This window comes from Alosa pseudoharengus, unplaced genomic scaffold, assembly GCF_046254945.1.
Source record: "Alosa pseudoharengus isolate Yale_2024_CS ecotype anadromous, Long Island Sound unplaced genomic scaffold, YU_APseudo_1.1 YU_APseudo_1.1_scf_8, whole genome shotgun sequence".
Taxonomy (NCBI): domain Eukaryota; kingdom Metazoa; phylum Chordata; class Actinopteri; order Clupeiformes; family Clupeidae; genus Alosa; species Alosa pseudoharengus.
In genome coordinates this window covers 26,101,710-26,118,674 of record NW_027468870.1, presented here as the reverse complement: position 1 = coordinate 26,118,674, position 16,965 = coordinate 26,101,710, and the positions used below count along the sequence as shown (strand labels likewise).

The following is a 16,965-nucleotide window of genomic DNA, read 5'->3' as shown; positions in this document are numbered from 1 at the left end:
TATACATCCAAGAAGTAGTCGCCTAATTAAATTAAAGCGCAGAGGCGTAATTTGAGGGTGAGAAAGCCTTTGATCCAAAGACAAGTGACGGTTTTTTTCCTGTCGAGTTAGCCTGGGCTACCTAATTAATCTCAGTTTCATTCACTTTTATGTATGCGTTTCATGAGCCATTATCCTGTTCTCACCTTTAACACTTTCTTGGCAGGTGTCATGTTAGGTAGCCTAAAAGATATGACCTAATTGGTGTGAAGAATGAATTCTAACGGTTGTTTTACCTCGGGAACTCACCACATTCACGCCTGTAAAGACAACAATTTATCCAGTGTCCCGGGTAGCTTGGCAACATGCCGCCTTGTATATTGGGGCAAGTTTAAAATGGAGAGGCAAAGTCCCCACCCTGATCCCTCGCAGAGCGCAGCATCAGTCTACACTTAACAATAGCCCAGATACCCCAGCGACCGTTACACCGCACGTACATAGTCAGGAGAGTCGCTCTAACTGGGATCTCGGAGGTTGGGCAACACGCTCCCTCGAAACGAATTATTGGCACCGAATAGATTGACCGATTTTACCGATGACATTCGACTTCTCAATGAAATTACAAGGATATTTCGGCGATGAACATGTCAAGAACATAGCACTTATGGACACAAGATTCTGTAAGTCGAGTTAGGCTTTTTTGTTGGTAATCTTGGTTGCTGTGATCACACTGCGCTGCTTGTTTAGCCTAACTTTTGCGCATTATGTCATTTTAAGTAGCATGACAACAGCATAACTTCTTAAAGTAGTCCAGCAGTCACAAACCATTACACTGGATCGTATGTAATAAGATTGTAACATAGTTTATGATGATGATTAGGTATCTAGAAGTGCATTGGTCTAATTACAAAATGATTCATGTTTGTTTGTTTTTTACTATGTGATGTAGTTGATGTAAACTTAATGTAGCAAACCGATGACCCACGAGACTAATCCTTCCATAGGCTATACTGTAGAAAGAGAGACATAGATAGCTTGCTGTTGCGCAACACTTTAGCCTACTGAAACGAGCTTGTCACGCGCTTCTACAGCTATTCAGATGTCTGGTTTGTTGGTTAGTTACTCTTTTTTAATTGCATATATGTTTTACATTGTAGTATTGTATTACATCAACATACGGATCTGCTATATTTGAGAGGTAAATTCTACCACGTTATTAGTAGTGCGTGTAACAGAAGAGGTTTAAAAAGAATTCCTGGTTCAGCATGTTCTGGAATGCTTTTATATGCTGATATTCAAAGCGGGTCCGCTCGGGGAAGTAGGATGGAGTTGAGTCAGCAACACAGTCGATGCATCAGGGAGGGCAGCGCCGTCAGATGCAGGCTGAAACACAGGGCAGGGCTTCTGATTGGTCGTTGAGGGGAGCAGGTGGCTTTGTTTATCCAGGTTACCTCACTTGGACCCCCGTGCGTTACTTTCATCAACATTTTATTTTAAATACGGCCACGGACTGTAGGCCTAGTTAGTGTTAAGGACTCTGTAGGATTTCTGTATACCCCCCCCCCCCCCCCCACCGTCTGATTTTGTGTGTGTGTGTGTGTGTGTGTGAGGGAGTGAGTGAGTGAGTGTGAGTGAATGCTCCTGGTAAATCTTTATAATACAATAGAGGGTTCCTTCTAACATTTTGTCTTACCTTTTGAGTATGCTGGACTTTTTAAAATTAAAACATCTGGACTGTATTTGAAGTTGTGCAGGAAAGAAAAAAACACAATAATACTTGGCCCAGGTCCTGAGCACAGCTGAACAACACTCCTACACACACACACACACACACCAAAAGAGTGAGAGAAAAACTCAAAGTATGCCTTACTCTAATCCTACACCCAAGCCTCTCTACCAAAGATGTATTTTCACACACTGCTTTGGAGCGTCAGGTTTGTTTTCGCAGATCATAGTGAATTCCTTGCAGGAAAAAACAGCAGAGGAATGTGTGGCCGGGCTGGACTAGAGTGCAGACGTCCTATCAGGAGTGTCTCAGAGCCTTTTTGGGGAGAAAATTAAAGCGCGATCTGATGACTAATTGAATCTAGGCCCAAATGTCCATCAGAGGGGAATCAGATCCACGCAGCTGAAACAGAGCCAGATCTGGTTCTCTTGGACTCTGCGTCTCTGTATTCCACATGTTGGGTGTTGTCTGTTTAAATAACTGAATAACTGACAATACTTTCTCTCTTAGGTCACAGAGTGATTTCAGGAGAGCACAGCAGCGTTTATGTCTAGTAAAACATCTAGTGTTAGGTCATATTATTGGCAACTCTTTCCATACATATGTTTTCCATTATGCATACTGTTTAACACAGGTTGTGGATGTTCCACAGCAAATAGTGCTGGTTAAATTGTGGCACCTTTACTGTGCAGGAATTTTTTTGTCCATATGTCTGCGCGCTCTTCTCTGTTGAGTTCTGCTTATGGCTTACTTGTGGTTTATCCTGAGAACTCTGAGTGTTGAAGAGGATTTTATGTTAAAAAAAGGATGAGAAACCCTATGTCTTCCATATTTTATGCTGTTTTGTCATTTGGCCTTTAAGAGTTAGTTAGACGCATCTCTTACTGTCTCTGGTATAGAGTAATTTCAAACTGACTGTTTGGACAGCGCCGTGAATCACATGTGAGACCAGACGGTTTCTGCTTCACTGCATGGGCAAGATTCATTCATGCTGCGAAATAACCCGACACTTAACGTTTTATGAAAGAAAGATGAGATCCTGAAAGCCAAGATGAAACTCCTTACTGTGAAGTGATTTAGGAGACAGCAAGACACACTTTTATATATTTGAACTGACAGAATACTTGAGATCCTCTTTGACATGGAAACCTCTTTTAGATAGCAGACCATACCAGGCAGAACTGAATCCTACTATCTGATAAGTGTGTGTGTGTGTGTGTGTGTGTATATATATATATATATATATATATATATATATATATATATATAAGGGCTCTGTATACAGATGTATTCATTTTGCCTCAATAATCCAAGACGGAGACCTAATGCCTAAAGATGGGATCAGGCACTGTGTGCAATTTGGACTGAATGAGTGATAAGGGTCCCTGTAATGAGGCTGGAATTTGAGCGTCCCATATGGGGGTGACTTTGATCCCGGCCCCCGTCCTCTCCCCCTGTTTGATGTGCTGATGGGGGGACTGTGTGACATGTTTCTCTGATGACACCAAATTGTTGCCCTGGGGAAATCTAAATCACCAAATAATCAGTTCATTTCTCTCTTCTTTCTTTTTTCCATTTTCTTTTCTCCTTCTCTAATTTGTATGTCTTCACCCCATCTGTTATGTTCATCCCTTCTTCTTCTCTCTCTCTCTCTCTCTCTCTCTCTATCGCTCTCTCTCTATCTTATCTGGTCTCTTCTTTTCACCTTTCCCTACTAAAATTCACCATTTTCAAAAGCTCTTGAAAGGGTTATCTTGTTTCACTGGTGTGGGCTGGTTGCTAAATGAAATATTCAAGTCTGAGGGACTGGTTTGTGAGCCATTTCCAGGAGGGTCACCGGCAGACCAGCAGACTCACTGAGGCCCTTGTCTTGTCTTTCCTCTGGCTCCAGTTCTCATGGGTCTAAGGGCCCGTCCACACGGAGACGCTTTTTAGGTTAAACGCAGAGGTTTTGCTTCGTCTTGGCCGAGCGTCCAAACGAATCCTGTAAACGCACTGCCCGAAACCGCACTTTTCTGAAACCTGGTCCCAGAGTGGAGAAATCTGAAACCGTAGCCCGTTTGAATTCGTTTAGACAGCGAAACCGCACATCCTGCTTGCGTATCGATGATGTCATCGCCACACCTCAGCTGCCCTGGACTTGCACTTATAGCATTGCCTAACAATACTAGTTTTCATACATGACATTACCCCGTAAGATAAATATCACAACTGGTGCTGCGCAGCGCCGATAGCTTATGACTTGGTGGACTGAACACTGTTTTTTCCCGGTGTTTTTTTATGCATTCTAGCTACTGTCAGTGACTCGAGAGAACTTAAGTTATTAGGGAAGTGCGGTGTAAGTTTAGGCTACATTAATTTGTGCGTAGTGCCAGTGTCATTCATTTATTTTACATGTCTTACAACATATATGCATTCACAGTCGAGTGAAATCAGATATAAGCATACAAAGACGCTTAGAACTCGTTAAGACGATGGTAGCACACTGAATGCAAATGCGCGATTTGATTTGATGCAGGTAAACGTATTGACTGTTACTAACGAAGGTTTTATAGCAATATTATAAATGTGGCGACAGAATAGCCTAGAACTTGGGTAAGCCTTGCGTTTAGTAGCCTAATTGGGGTGATAGCCAAAACTAATGTGAATCACGGAGTCGGACTATCCTACAACCAAAGAAAGTAAAGGTGATTAGTAGGCCTACCCGCGTTAGCCAAATAAAGGACGGGACTGCACCCTTCACAAACCGTAAAATAAAGTTTATTAGTTTTACAGTTGACTACAGTTGACAGTTCACCATCAGTCCACACAAACAATTCTGGTTTCCTTGCACTAGCCATTTCGTCATAGCCTATTCTGTCTGTTTGTAAAGCACAAACGTTGGTCAATTTCTGTAAAGAATCAGGGAAGACGGAGGAAAAAAAGATCGGTTTTGTACGTGTGGACTAGCCCTAAGGCCTAGTCCACGTACCAAACCAATCTTTTTTCACTCCGTCTTCCCTGGAACCATATCAAGAATATTTGCGTCCAAACGGATCCATCTCAACACGACTCAACACGTTACTTCATACCCCAGGTATGGCAGGTGGCACTGTTTCTTTACAGAAATTGACCAAAACTTGCAAAACTTGCGCTTTACAAACAGACAGAATAGGCTACGACGAAATGGCTAGTGCACGAAACCAGAATTGTTTGTGTGGACTGATGGTGAACTTTCAACTGTAAAACTAATAAACTTTATTTTACAGTTTGTGAAGGGTGCAGTCCCGTCCTTTATTTGGCTAACGCAGGTAGGCCTACTAATCACCTTTACTTTCTTTGGTTGTAGGATAGTCCGTGATTCACATTAGTTTTGGCTATCACCACAATTAGGCTACTAAACGTAAGGCTTACCCAAGTTCTAGGCTATTCTGTCGCCACATGTATAATATTGCTATAAAACCTTAGTAACAGTCAATAGGCTACTTTTGCCTGCATCAAATCGTGCATTCGCATTCTGTGTGCTACCATCGGCTTAACGTGAGTTCTAAGCCTCTTTGTATGCTTATATCTAATTTCACTCGACTGAATGCATGTATATATGTTGTAAGACATGTAAAATAAATGAATGACACTGGCACTACGCACAAATTAATGTAGCCTAAACTTACACCGCACTTTCCTAATAACTTAAGTTCTCACGCGTCACTGACAGTAGCTAGAATGCATAAAAAAAACACCGGGAAAAACAGTGTTCAGTCCACCAAGTCATAAGCTATCGGCGCTGCGCAGCACCAGTTGTGATATTTATCTTACGGAGTGTAATCGCAGGTAATGTCATGTATGAAAACTAGTATTGTTAGGCATAACTGCAAGTCCAGGGCAGCTGAGGTGTGGCGATGACATCATCGATACGCAAGCAGGATGTGCGGTTTCGCTGTCTAAACGAATTCAAACGGGCTACGGTTTCAGATTTCTCCACTCTGGGACCAGGTTTCAGAAAAGTGCGGTTTCGGGCAGTGCGTTTACAAGATTTGTTTGGACGCTCGGCCAAGACGAAGCAAAACCTCTGCGTTTAACCTAAAAAGCGTCTCCGTGTGGACAGGCCCTAAGTGGAGGAGCTGTGACCAGCAGACAGTGAGAGCAGTCAGGCAGGGCAAGGTTAAGCATCAAGCTGGGCTTGGGGCCAGCATGGGTGTTTCTCCCTTTGGGCTGCCTTACATTGTTAATCATGGGAGAACTGGCGTTCCAGTACAACAGTTTCCTTCCTGATAAAGAGAAAGAACAGAAAGAAAAGAAGTTCTGTTAGATACTGAGTGAGATCTCTTTCTCTGTGTGTGTGTGTGTGTGTAGGAGAAAGAGATGGTGGTAATGAAACTGTGAGGGTGATGGAGAAGAGATGTGGTTATCTGTTTCCGATGGGTGTGTTAAAAACTGTTAAAAAGTGAGTAAGCGCATGCTTCTCTGCGTGCGTCTGCGCGTGCGTCTGCGTGTGCGCCTCCCTTCGCTAAAACGGATTTGACCCGCTGGAATTTCCAGCAGTAAGGAAGAAGTGTGACATTCAGTTATAGCGCACAGAAAACCCCGGTCTGGATTTCAGGAGACGGGCCAAAGGCAGTGTAACGTAAGTGTATATATCTCTAACTGATATCACTCCATTTGATGTTTCATTTCACCGGAAGGTGGGCTTGTAAAAGGATGTTAATTCCTTTCTATTTTATGACGGCGATCAGTGATGTCTCTGGCTGGCTACTGTCGGCGAAATCCAGCTCCTTGCTTTTCACGACTGTCCAATTGACTGCGGTGTTCTGGTAGCCTATTGCGGAACACGTTTCTGCGAGAGGCTTGTCCCATGCGCCTCTCTGGTTCTACAGTATCAGCAAATGCTTACTGTATAGCACACGGTATCAGGTGGACAGGTTATTTATATGCGCCGGAACCTAAGCATTACTTTGCGCAGTGAACTCCTGACACTGCTTAAGTCATCAGTCCCAAACTGCACTGTCCTACATAAGTGGATTTCTTGCTGTTGAAGAATATCATACAGTAGACAAGGAACTGTCACTAGGATTTTCAAGGTAATAACCAGTTGTTGTTTAGCGGGTTAAGATGACAGTGTGTTTCTTATTATCTACATTGCGTAAGGTTGTAGGAGCTATGTTGTAGATATGTCTGTAGATAAATTGAGTCTGTGACTACCAATGCAGAGAGCGCAAGTTTAAACATAATATTTTAAGAATATGATTTGTATTGCTGACAAGTCATATCCACTTTCCATGTAGCGGGTGAACGATTTTTATGATAGCCCGTTACACAGTGTTTATTGAAAACTTTGTAGACTATATGTGATGCTGGCAGGCTGTGTGTTGATGGTCAGTTTGGGCACAAAACTCCTCACTGGCCTCTGGTTTTCTGTGATCTGCGATTCCCTTGAGTTGACCTGTTTCACAATGGTCCTGACAAACTCCGCATTGGACTAGAATTTCTAACTGTTTAGCCTACTATGGTTTTCTCTTATGCTATCGGTGACGTTCTTTGAACTATGGATGTGAACGATTATTTAGCAAGTAAATTCAGCCTTCTTCTTGGACACATTGCCAGTTCATCCCAACACAGAATAGGTGGATTATGTCACAGGGAGGTTACCGGAGTGTATTAAATTCACAGACACTCACAGATACTCAGAAAACAACAACTACCAGAAAACAAAACAAAAATGAAAACTTTTCCCCACGCCCCTGACTTATGATGAAGAAAATCATTTTTTCGCCTCGCTTTCAGTGGAAGTTCAGTTGTGACAGTGCCAGTATTGTTTGCGGGCTACCGGGGCCCGCTGTCATCAGTGCGCGCGGAGCCAAACAATGCACTTCTCAACTCTCACAGCTTCCATTGTGTGCACTCTGAATCGGTATGAGACCTCAAAAAATGTTGTGACAGTATGTTCCATGTATTATCTAACAAACGAACCTGCTTTCCGAGGCCCGGTCATTGTGCATTCATTTGGCAACTACGTTATTTACGCTTCCTCTACTTTAACAACGTGGTGCAATAGTCAGCGAATGTGTGTCTAATCTTGTTTTACTGTTGAAGAAAGATTAATTGAAATGAAAACAATTTTCGGCCCAATGTTGAATGTGTTTGCTTTATGATGGTAGTGCCATCCATGGATGAGAGCTCATGAAAGACGTTTTGTTGCCTGCACTTGTATTGGCATCTATTATGGCAGTTCAGTTCTCTTTAAAATTACTTTTGGTCCTGGGTGTTTTCCCAGTTTGAGCCTGAAAACTGAAACAAACCTAAACACTTTGGACACCAAGGTGTGGGTTGCCAATGACAGGATATGAGTCACTGTGTCCTGATGCTGTAGAATTCCCTAAGCCGGTTTCTGAGAAATAGACTTACTCTGATGAACTAGCAGTGCTGATTCCTTACTCTACCATGACCTCCACGCCCACATGTATTTGTGTTGTTTGCATTTCAAAATCATCTGTGCATAGTAATAAGAGGAATGATGGGGGGAGGGGGGGCTGTGTCCTACCCCTAAAGGCCTGCATGCCACAAGATTTCTGTGATATATCAGTCACAAGTAGTTAATTCCTCTGGCTTATTTTCAGTCTACATTTTTGGTGGCTTGTTGAGTTGAGATGTGGCATCAGTGTTAACCAAGCGGATTTTTGGGGCATTGAAATCCTTTTGGATTATTTGGGTCATTGGATTCTGGTTTGTCCAGATCCTGAGGCTTTGTGGCGGTGGTGGCCTGGTGTAGTCACAGCTGCTCTGGCAAGAAGCTTTGTGCCTGATCTGATCACATGGAAGTGGAAAAAGTAACAAAAGGGTAGCACATCATGTCTCAGGCTATGGGCAACATTGTAACCTCTGTATGACCTTGATGTTGTTTGAACTGTCCGTCAAAGTAGCATGTTCACTACAAGTGAAGCAGTGGAAATTATGAGAAATACTTTGTGTGAGTATGTTTGAATCCTTGGCAGATTTCTACTGTGCCTCATGATAAAAAAGTACATGTTGTCACCCAGCCCTGAATTCTGTTGACTCAAGATTAGATTGACCGTTGGCCTTGACACAGATTGTCAAACCGTAACACCAGCAGACCCTCAGTGGACCGACTGACCACTTTTTGGATGTAGATATAGGAAACACAAACCAAATAACAATAGATGTTTTCCCTCGAAGCCACTCATTTCGAGAGCACGTGTCCATTTGGTGGTTTGGCCCAGTAAATCTCTTTTGAAATGGTCTCTGCCTTTGTCATGAACACAGTGTCTGAAAGCATTTCCCCCAGTGATGATAATCTGCTTAAAGTCTGGATAACCACCTATCCGGTAATATTTACTTTGGTACCTTTTTAGGTGGCCCTCGATAATGATAATTTTGATATTGCGTCTGCTTTTCAGTCTATTGGTCTATAAATGGGATTTGGCCTATATTTCTCAGACCATTATAGAGATTGACATAAACAGACCACTAAAGAAAGAGAGAATGAAAGAGAGAACATTTAAAACATGTATAGAAAAAGCTTAAAGGGGAGAACAGAGTTGGGAAGCATTCAGACTTGTCTAAGTGTACTAAGTGTAACAGAGAGTCACTCAAAGTGTAACAGAGAGGGGCATATAGAGCATTATGGGAAAATCTAGTCAGTGAGGAATAGAAGACTGGGAGGCTCAAAGAAGACAACAACAGCAACAGTTGAAGCAATGGTCAGAGAAAGAGAGTTTGAACAAAAAGGTTGGGAATGGGGGGGGGGGGGGGGGGGTTGCCGCTGAGAGTAATGGTCCCTCTCATTCTCCTGTTGTTGTCCTGCTCATTATCTAAATCATCATTATCTACACAGTCCAGTGAGTCTGCACACTCATGCTCTCTCTCGCTCGCTCACTTTCTCTCCAAACACTTGTGTGCTCTCAGAGAGACATCCAACAGAGGACACTTGATCACACACACATACACACACACACACAGATTTAAACAGAACACACACACACTCACACAGCCACAAGTGTGTGCACACACACATAAACACACACAGTCAAACACACACAATTCATTGCTACTCAATAAAAAACATAAACACACTAGCACTTAATATGTTTAATACCCTTTACTGTGACACATACACAGACAGACACACATACACACACACACACACACACACACACACACACACACACACACACACACACACACATATACATACACTCACACTGCACATACCAAGTGATGCACATGATCAAAGCTCAGATATGCTCACACTCACAGACACACACACACACACACATTTCTCTGTCTCTTAATCAGCAGTGTTCTGAGAGTCTCATCTGATTTTTCGCTCTTGCTCACACAGCTCTTACTAAGCACAATACTTCATTAGTCACAGTCATGGGCTGCTTACATGCCAGCTATCCCTGGAAAAACCCAAACAACCAGGCTTGATCGGGCAGATAATCAGTTTCAGCAACAATATAATTTCCTTTATATATAATCTTTAGACAAACTATACCATTATCTCAAAATATTACCCTAGTCTGCTAAATGTTACTTACTGTGCCCCAGAACTTATCTGTGAAATTGAGATGTTTTTGTCTTGTGCGTGCTTGTGTGTGTGTGTGTGTGTGTGTGTGTGTGTGTGTGTGTGTGTGTGTGTGTGTGTGTGTGTGTGTGTGTGTGTGTGTGTGTGTGTGAGTGAGACTATGGGTGTTTTGTCTACTGATTATGTTGCGTTGGATACTGTTGATTGTCACCTGTTTAAATACCCTGTGTTTAAACTCCAGATCTTTTCACATTGTTTGTGTGTGTGTGTGAGAACATTACCCCCCCCCCCCCCCACACACACACACACACAATCCCTCACAATAAACTGTAGTATCACCAAAATCTTTCCCACACAAACTCACCCTATGTGGAACATTCCAGGAGCATTCTCTCTCTCACACACTCTGTGTGTGTGTGTGTGTGTGTGTGTGTGTGTGTGTGTGTGTGTGTGTAGCTACTTCAGCTCACAAGTCTGTGTTGTGCATTATGTAATGCTTGAGTATTGTGTCCTGCCCAATGTCAGTGTAGAGGTGTGGTGGCTGTTTTGGCCACGGCCAAATGCACAGTAGCTGACAGTGACAGGTTGTCATAGTGACATTAAGGAAAGGCGCAGTAACATTTCCTTACATGTCCACATGCACACAGGTTCTCTCTCACGCTCTTTGTATTGCTCATCCACACACACACCGACACACATGACTGTGTTCTATGCTTTTTTTTCTGTTTATATGGCTGAAGTGCATTTGGAAAAGGTCTTGTCTTTTTCGATTTAATAGCCACAGCAATAACTCCTGTAACTTGAGAGGTGTGAGTCATTGTAATATCAGATGCATGTTAGCTATTTACAGTTGTTTAACCTGAACTTCACCTCTTGGTATGCTGCTTCACACATAGTTCTCTCTCTCTTTCTCTCTCTCTTTCTCTCTCTCTCTCAAACACACACACACACACACACACACACACACACACACACACACACACACACACACACACACACACACACACACACACACACAAAGTATCATATAAGTGTTCTATCTGTCTCTCTGTTTATAGAAGGATTGGTGGTACACTTATACCAAGTGACAGTGTAACCAGTGTCTACTTTCAACTTGTTGACCTGTTCAGAAAAAGTTGACTTGTTCATACTCATCACTATCATTATCAGAATAATTAAAACATAATAAATTACATTATTTAGCTGACTTTGTTTTCAGCAGCCCAAACTAAGTGAATTATACTGCTGACTTATATATTAAAATGTATTGAGGCTGCAACAGTTCCACCCAACAGGACACACTCACATTTTCCCATGGTGCACTGCAGTGTTTCCCATACAGTGACTTATTTGTGGCGGCCCACCACAATATCAACACTGACCACCACACAATGATTTTCCAGGTTGTACTGAAATGTGCTTAAATCTGGTTAGCATCATAACCACACTGTGCTAATTGTTAAAAACTGTTGCATTCAAGTTAATTCTGCAAACCAACCACCACAAATGGAATTCAATTCTGTGGGAAACACTGCACTGCCAACAACAATACTCTTTAACTTCCTGCCTGCTAATTGCATAATCAAAATTTTGATTTATTTGTCTTTTTCTTTGCTTACTAAAACTTGTTTGTGTGGCATTTCTCTCACAGAGATACACACGCACACTTACAGAAAATGGCTTTCCAGAACATCTGTGTGTGTGTGTGTGAAAGAGAGTGAGAGACCGAAGGAATGAGAAAGAGAGAGAGTGTGTGTGTGTGTGTATTTCTTAGTGTCTTTGAGTTATCATCTCATTCTGTTCACTTAATAGAGTAGAACATTATGTAAAGGGGTCAAAGATGTTTACGTCCAAGACATTGTTGTCTATGTCGTCTTGTGATGGCTTGAAATATATACATTTCTTTTCTTGTTTGTCTTTGGAACTGGCTGGGAGCCCTCAAGTTGTAAATAAAGCCAATGACCCCCAATAGGGAGGAAATGGCCCTTCCACTATTTATAGTCTGTGTCTTCCTTAGTGCATAAGCAGCACCAGCAGAGAAGTATTTTAAGTGTTCATCTCTGACTCTTCCTCTCTCTCTTTCCCTTTCTCTCTCTGTTCACTTTTGCAGGCCGAGGGTGTTGACGCAGTGTCCAGTCAGCTGACAGCGGTGGGAAAGTCATCTCAGAGACGTTGGTGACGACGGCACCATCTTTGAAGCCGCGCCGTGGAACAACAGGAAGGGACGTGTCGGAAGGGATTTGTGTGGAATAAAACAGCGTGTGCACATTTTCGTGTTGGACTGCATTGTTTGTGGAAGTGTTGTTGCACCGCCAGGGCATTTGAACTTTAGACCTTCGGAGTTGGTCGGATTCTGAAAACAGCAAAACCCCTTCCCCTGCTGTTGGAAACTGAGAAAAACTGTCTGTCTGTCCTGCTGTCTCTATCCTTAAAGTTCTCTGACCTACCTGCCTGCTGGTCTCGCTCCTCTCTGTAGTTCCTCTCTTCCTTTCCTTTCTTTGGCCCGTGGTGTTTTTCTCCCTCTCTGACTCTCTCTCTCTTTCTCTCTCTCGCTCCCCCTCTCTTCTCGCTCACCCTGTTGCAAGACCTCGCTCTCTGCTGCCCCGGAGGGAAGGTTCCGGAGATGTCAGCCAAGGCCCCCATCTACCTGAAGCGCCGCAGCCGCAAGGGCAAGAAGGAGAAGCTGCGTGACCTCCTCTCCTCCGACATGATCAGCCCTCCGCTCGGAGACTTCCGCCACACCATCCACATCGGCAGTGGAGGCGGCGCCGACGACCTCTTCGGTGACCTCTCTTTCCTGCAGGGCAAGTTCCACCTGTTGCCCGGGCAACAGGGCCGCCACGCCCTGTCGCAGTACGCCGCGGGCGGCGACGAGTTCCAGTTCAGCCGCACGTCCAGCGTGAGCGGGCACCTGCCGTCGTCTGAGAGCTCGCCGCTGCTCAAGAACGCGCTGTCCCTCCCGGTCATCGGCAGTGTGCAGGCGCTCACTCTGCCCGCCACTGTCTCCACCGCACCCCAGCCCCCTCCATCACCCCCACAGACCGCACCCCACTCCCCTCCTCTGCCCAACCAGGCCCCACCACCCAAGCCTCCCAGACTGCACTTGGAGGACCGCGCCCTGACGTCGTCGCCTCCGCCCCGCCCCACGCTGGCGTCCCCGGAGCGGACCACGTCCTCGCGCTTCAGCCCGACGTGCTCCATCGGGGACGAGAGCTTCCCCGGTACCCCCGAGGAGGACACGGGGCTCCAGGACAGGCCGTACCTGTCCCACGCCGGCTCCCTGCTGTCCCTGCACCTGGACCTGGGGCCATCCATCCTGGACGAGGTGCTCCAGATCATGGACAGCCAGCACCTGGGGGGGCTCAATGGAGGCTGTATGTCGGGGGGCAGGCAGGAGATCTACACCTGAAGACAATATCCTCCACCCCCCATCTCACCCTTAACAAAAACACTTCCACACCTCCCACCCCATTCCCTTCACCTCAATGGACTGCTGCAGCCACCCAAACCCCTTCAGTGCTCTCCTCCCACTCTCTCACCACACACACACACACACACACACACACACACACACACACACACACACACACACACACACACACACACACACACACACACACACACAAACACGCACACACGTGTTGTGTCCCAGCACTCCTCCACTCTATCGATATATACATCAGTCTTCCCAATGGAAAGTATGTCCGAAGTGTTTTACAATCTCCTATTCAAACTCTGGCCTGCTGAAACACTTGGATTGATGTGAACATTAGTGTTTTTGTGCTCGCTCTCTCTCTCTCTGTCTCTCTCTCAGAGGAGCGAAAGAGAAGCAGCTTTCCCAACTGCTGCTTATTATATTTCAGAGTGATTTATTTTCTTTCTTTTTTTGTCTCTCTCTCTTCTGTTTTTCAATGAGACTCTTCTGCTGACCTCTACACGCTGTGAAAGAAAAGACCCTAAAACAGCTGAGCTCCAACATGGCTGAGCTTCATGTCCTCCTTGCATCCAGCGTCTCTGTATTTCTATTCCTTATTAAACAGAATGGACTGCTGGTCAGACTGGTGAAACATAAACTTGATAAGAATTGTGTGTGGGTATACTGAACTGACTTTTTAGACATGTTTTTTTCTTTTATACCTTGTATAGCAAAACCCCTCTGACTTTTCGAGAACGTTTTCAGTCCTGGAGGCAATCTGCGGTCTACAACCTTGGCCCGGATTCCTCAGCACAAAAACCTCTTTTCTTTTTTTTCTCTCTCTCTCTCTCTCTTTCTCGAAAGAGAAAATGCACAGCGGGAACAGTTGACCTTTTCCGAGTGGAGTGATGACTTCATCCTGAGTGTTGCGAGTGAGCCGGTGTGTGTGCGGACCCCCTCCCAGTCCCTCCGGGTGTCTCAGTCCAACACTGCAGTGTGTTTTTTTTTTTTACAAAGAGCAAAGAAAAGAACACCAAGCTCCACGCACTGCACTATTCTGATACATTTTTACTGGAGTTAAAAAAAAATACGTATCTGACCAAATCAGAGTGAGTCTGAAACCTCCATTGAGTGAGACAGCCCTCTTTAAAAAGCAGATTGTTTTTGGTTGTTAGTCTGTTCAGTTTTCTGAAGCCTGACTTTTGGATAGTTGAGGGTGGAAGGGGGGCCCTTAAGGGTTGTCTGAGTTTGCGCTGTTCTCTCCTGGGTGTGTTTTGGGAGCTGCAGCTGTGCCGCTGCCCTCTCCCCTTCTCTCTGTCTGTCTCTGGTCGAGGTCCAAGGGAGCATGGAAGTTGCGCTAGTGTGTTAGCACTGGCCGGCCACCTGCACCTACCTCTTCAGGGGCCTCATCTCTTGTCATGGTGGTTGGAAGAGCCACGGGTTTCATGGACATGTGGTTGAACTAAGGAGAATCACAACAAATGTGAAAGGAAAAAAAAAATTCTTTCTGAGAATTGACGTTAATGAGCATTATGTAAGCGCAATAAAGTTTGCTGTAGAGCAAAACACACATTAAGCTTTATGTTTGCAGTTATGATGGTTTTAAGAATAGAAGGTAGATCCACATTCACAGAGAAAGTTCATGCTGTTTTACAGTTCTTGCATTGATATTGTTTGTATTTTGCCTTCTTTGATTTTAATGTGAATTGTTTTTACCATAGGGGTCCGTGGAATTTTAAGTAGACCAAGAAGAGAGGATTTTTTTTAAACTAAGCATGGGTACTTTGCACTTCAATTTCTGTAATATATAAACGTTGAATGTACAGTATACATAGACACTAATGGTAGATTATCAGACAAGCTTAATGAAATGAAACCGCACAAGAACTTTCCATTTAAGCAGGACCAATGGAGCAACATTAGAAAGGTTATTAATCAAAACCACTTTGTCTCGAAATTCACTGACATTAATCTCTGCCAATCCACAAATATAGACAAATTCTAAAAATAAGACTTCTTGTCCTGATACACATTGACACATGGTCCTGACATTATGTATAACCACTAATTTCACCTTATACCACTGTAATTTATACATATATTTGCTCTCATTAATCATCATGTCTAATATTTCAACACTTGAGGTGCTTTAACATAACTGTTAAAGAGGTATATTTGCATCACGTGCGGTGCAATCTGACAGCATATTGTTTTGAAGGAGATGTTCAGAGCTGTACTCTATTTGAATGTGACTTAGTAGTCACACAGATAAGCTGTGTATATGTGTATAAATAGCTACTTGTCAGGATAACAGTGCATGTCACCTCATATGCTGAGAACACGATTAGATGCGGGAAGTTAAAGTTCTGGAGTTTTGTGATATCATTTTTGTGTGGGTGTGTGTGCGCGCGTGTGTGTGTGTGCGTGTGTGTGTGTGCGTGCGTGTGTGTATGTGTGCGTGGCTGACGTGTTACATAAGGTCTGTGCTGCTGGCAGAGCTCTCACTCCTGGCTCTCTCACACTGTCCACTCAGCCTGGTGTACTAGTTCAATGAGAGGTGCCTGGGATTTGAATGAGAACTTCAGTGCGTCTCCTTAACCTCCTCCTCTTCCATTGGAGCCATGGTGCCTATGAAGTCTCACATTTATCAAGTGGGAATAGACACTCATCATTAACTGTCACCGTGACTACACTACTTTCCTGTCTTGATCTCAACAACACTAAATAGAGTATCATCAATATAGACAGGACATTACAACCCTAACATGGATAAATATGTCTGTTTATGTGGCTTTTCCTGGCTTAATCTCAATGGACAGACACAAAATATCACTAAGTCTGATCACTTTAAATGCTAACGGTGGTTCTGTTTCAACTGGAAGGCCACTTTACACAGCTATGAATATAGATGCATTCACAGGAAACTTTGTAACATTTCAGTGTATTTTTCTACACTATTCTGGACATCAAGATGGACACAATCTTGCTGCTGCTGTGATGACTAGTTACGGTGTTACATGCTGGGATCGTTTGTACACTTGGGTGAAAGGTGAAATATATGTTGACTCCTAGCTGTACATGATTATAAATAAATGTTCTTTTTTGTGTAGAAACACTGCATAGTGTGTCTATTTTTTTGTGTGCACTACAAGGACATGGTAGTCTGGCTAAAGACAGTTCAAGTTTCGATTACACTATAAAAACAACCAAGTGGAGAGAGATCATCAATCATCTACATACTTTTTCAAATTAGTGAATAGTTTATCTAGAGGACCCATTAGTATAAGATGTAGTATGTGTTGTTGATGTTGCTTGCTTTGCATT

The 16,965-nt window shown here is 43.7% G+C and overlaps 1 protein-coding gene across 3 annotated transcripts; it reads left to right on the top strand.

Moving 5' to 3' along the window:
* The first annotated feature begins 504 nt into the window (after positions 1 to 504).
* cdc42ep2 (CDC42 effector protein (Rho GTPase binding) 2) lies at positions 505 to 16,748 on the top strand. Of its 3 annotated transcripts, none has more exons than XM_076274736.1 (2): positions 505 to 659; positions 12,337 to 16,748. In XM_076274736.1, exon 2 carries the CDS (start codon positions 12,850 to 12,852, stop codon positions 13,633 to 13,635), a length of 786 nt encoding a protein of 261 aa, XP_076130851.1. In that variant the 5' UTR covers positions 505 to 659; positions 12,337 to 12,849; the 3' UTR covers positions 13,636 to 16,748. The 3 variants fall into 3 exon arrangements, with proteins under 3 accessions (XP_076130851.1, XP_076130849.1, XP_076130850.1); XM_076274734.1 differs by lacking the exon at positions 505 to 659 and adding an exon at positions 6,015 to 6,308; XM_076274735.1 differs by lacking the exon at positions 505 to 659 and adding an exon at positions 6,333 to 6,762.
* Positions 16,749 to 16,965: the final 217 nt, after the last annotated feature.

Bases quoted from the DNA above. Each gene is read 5' to 3' on its own strand.
- cdc42ep2 (XM_076274736.1), top strand. From the start codon at position 12,850: ATGTCAGCCAAGGCCCCCATCTACCTGAAGCGCCGCAGCCGCAAGGGC.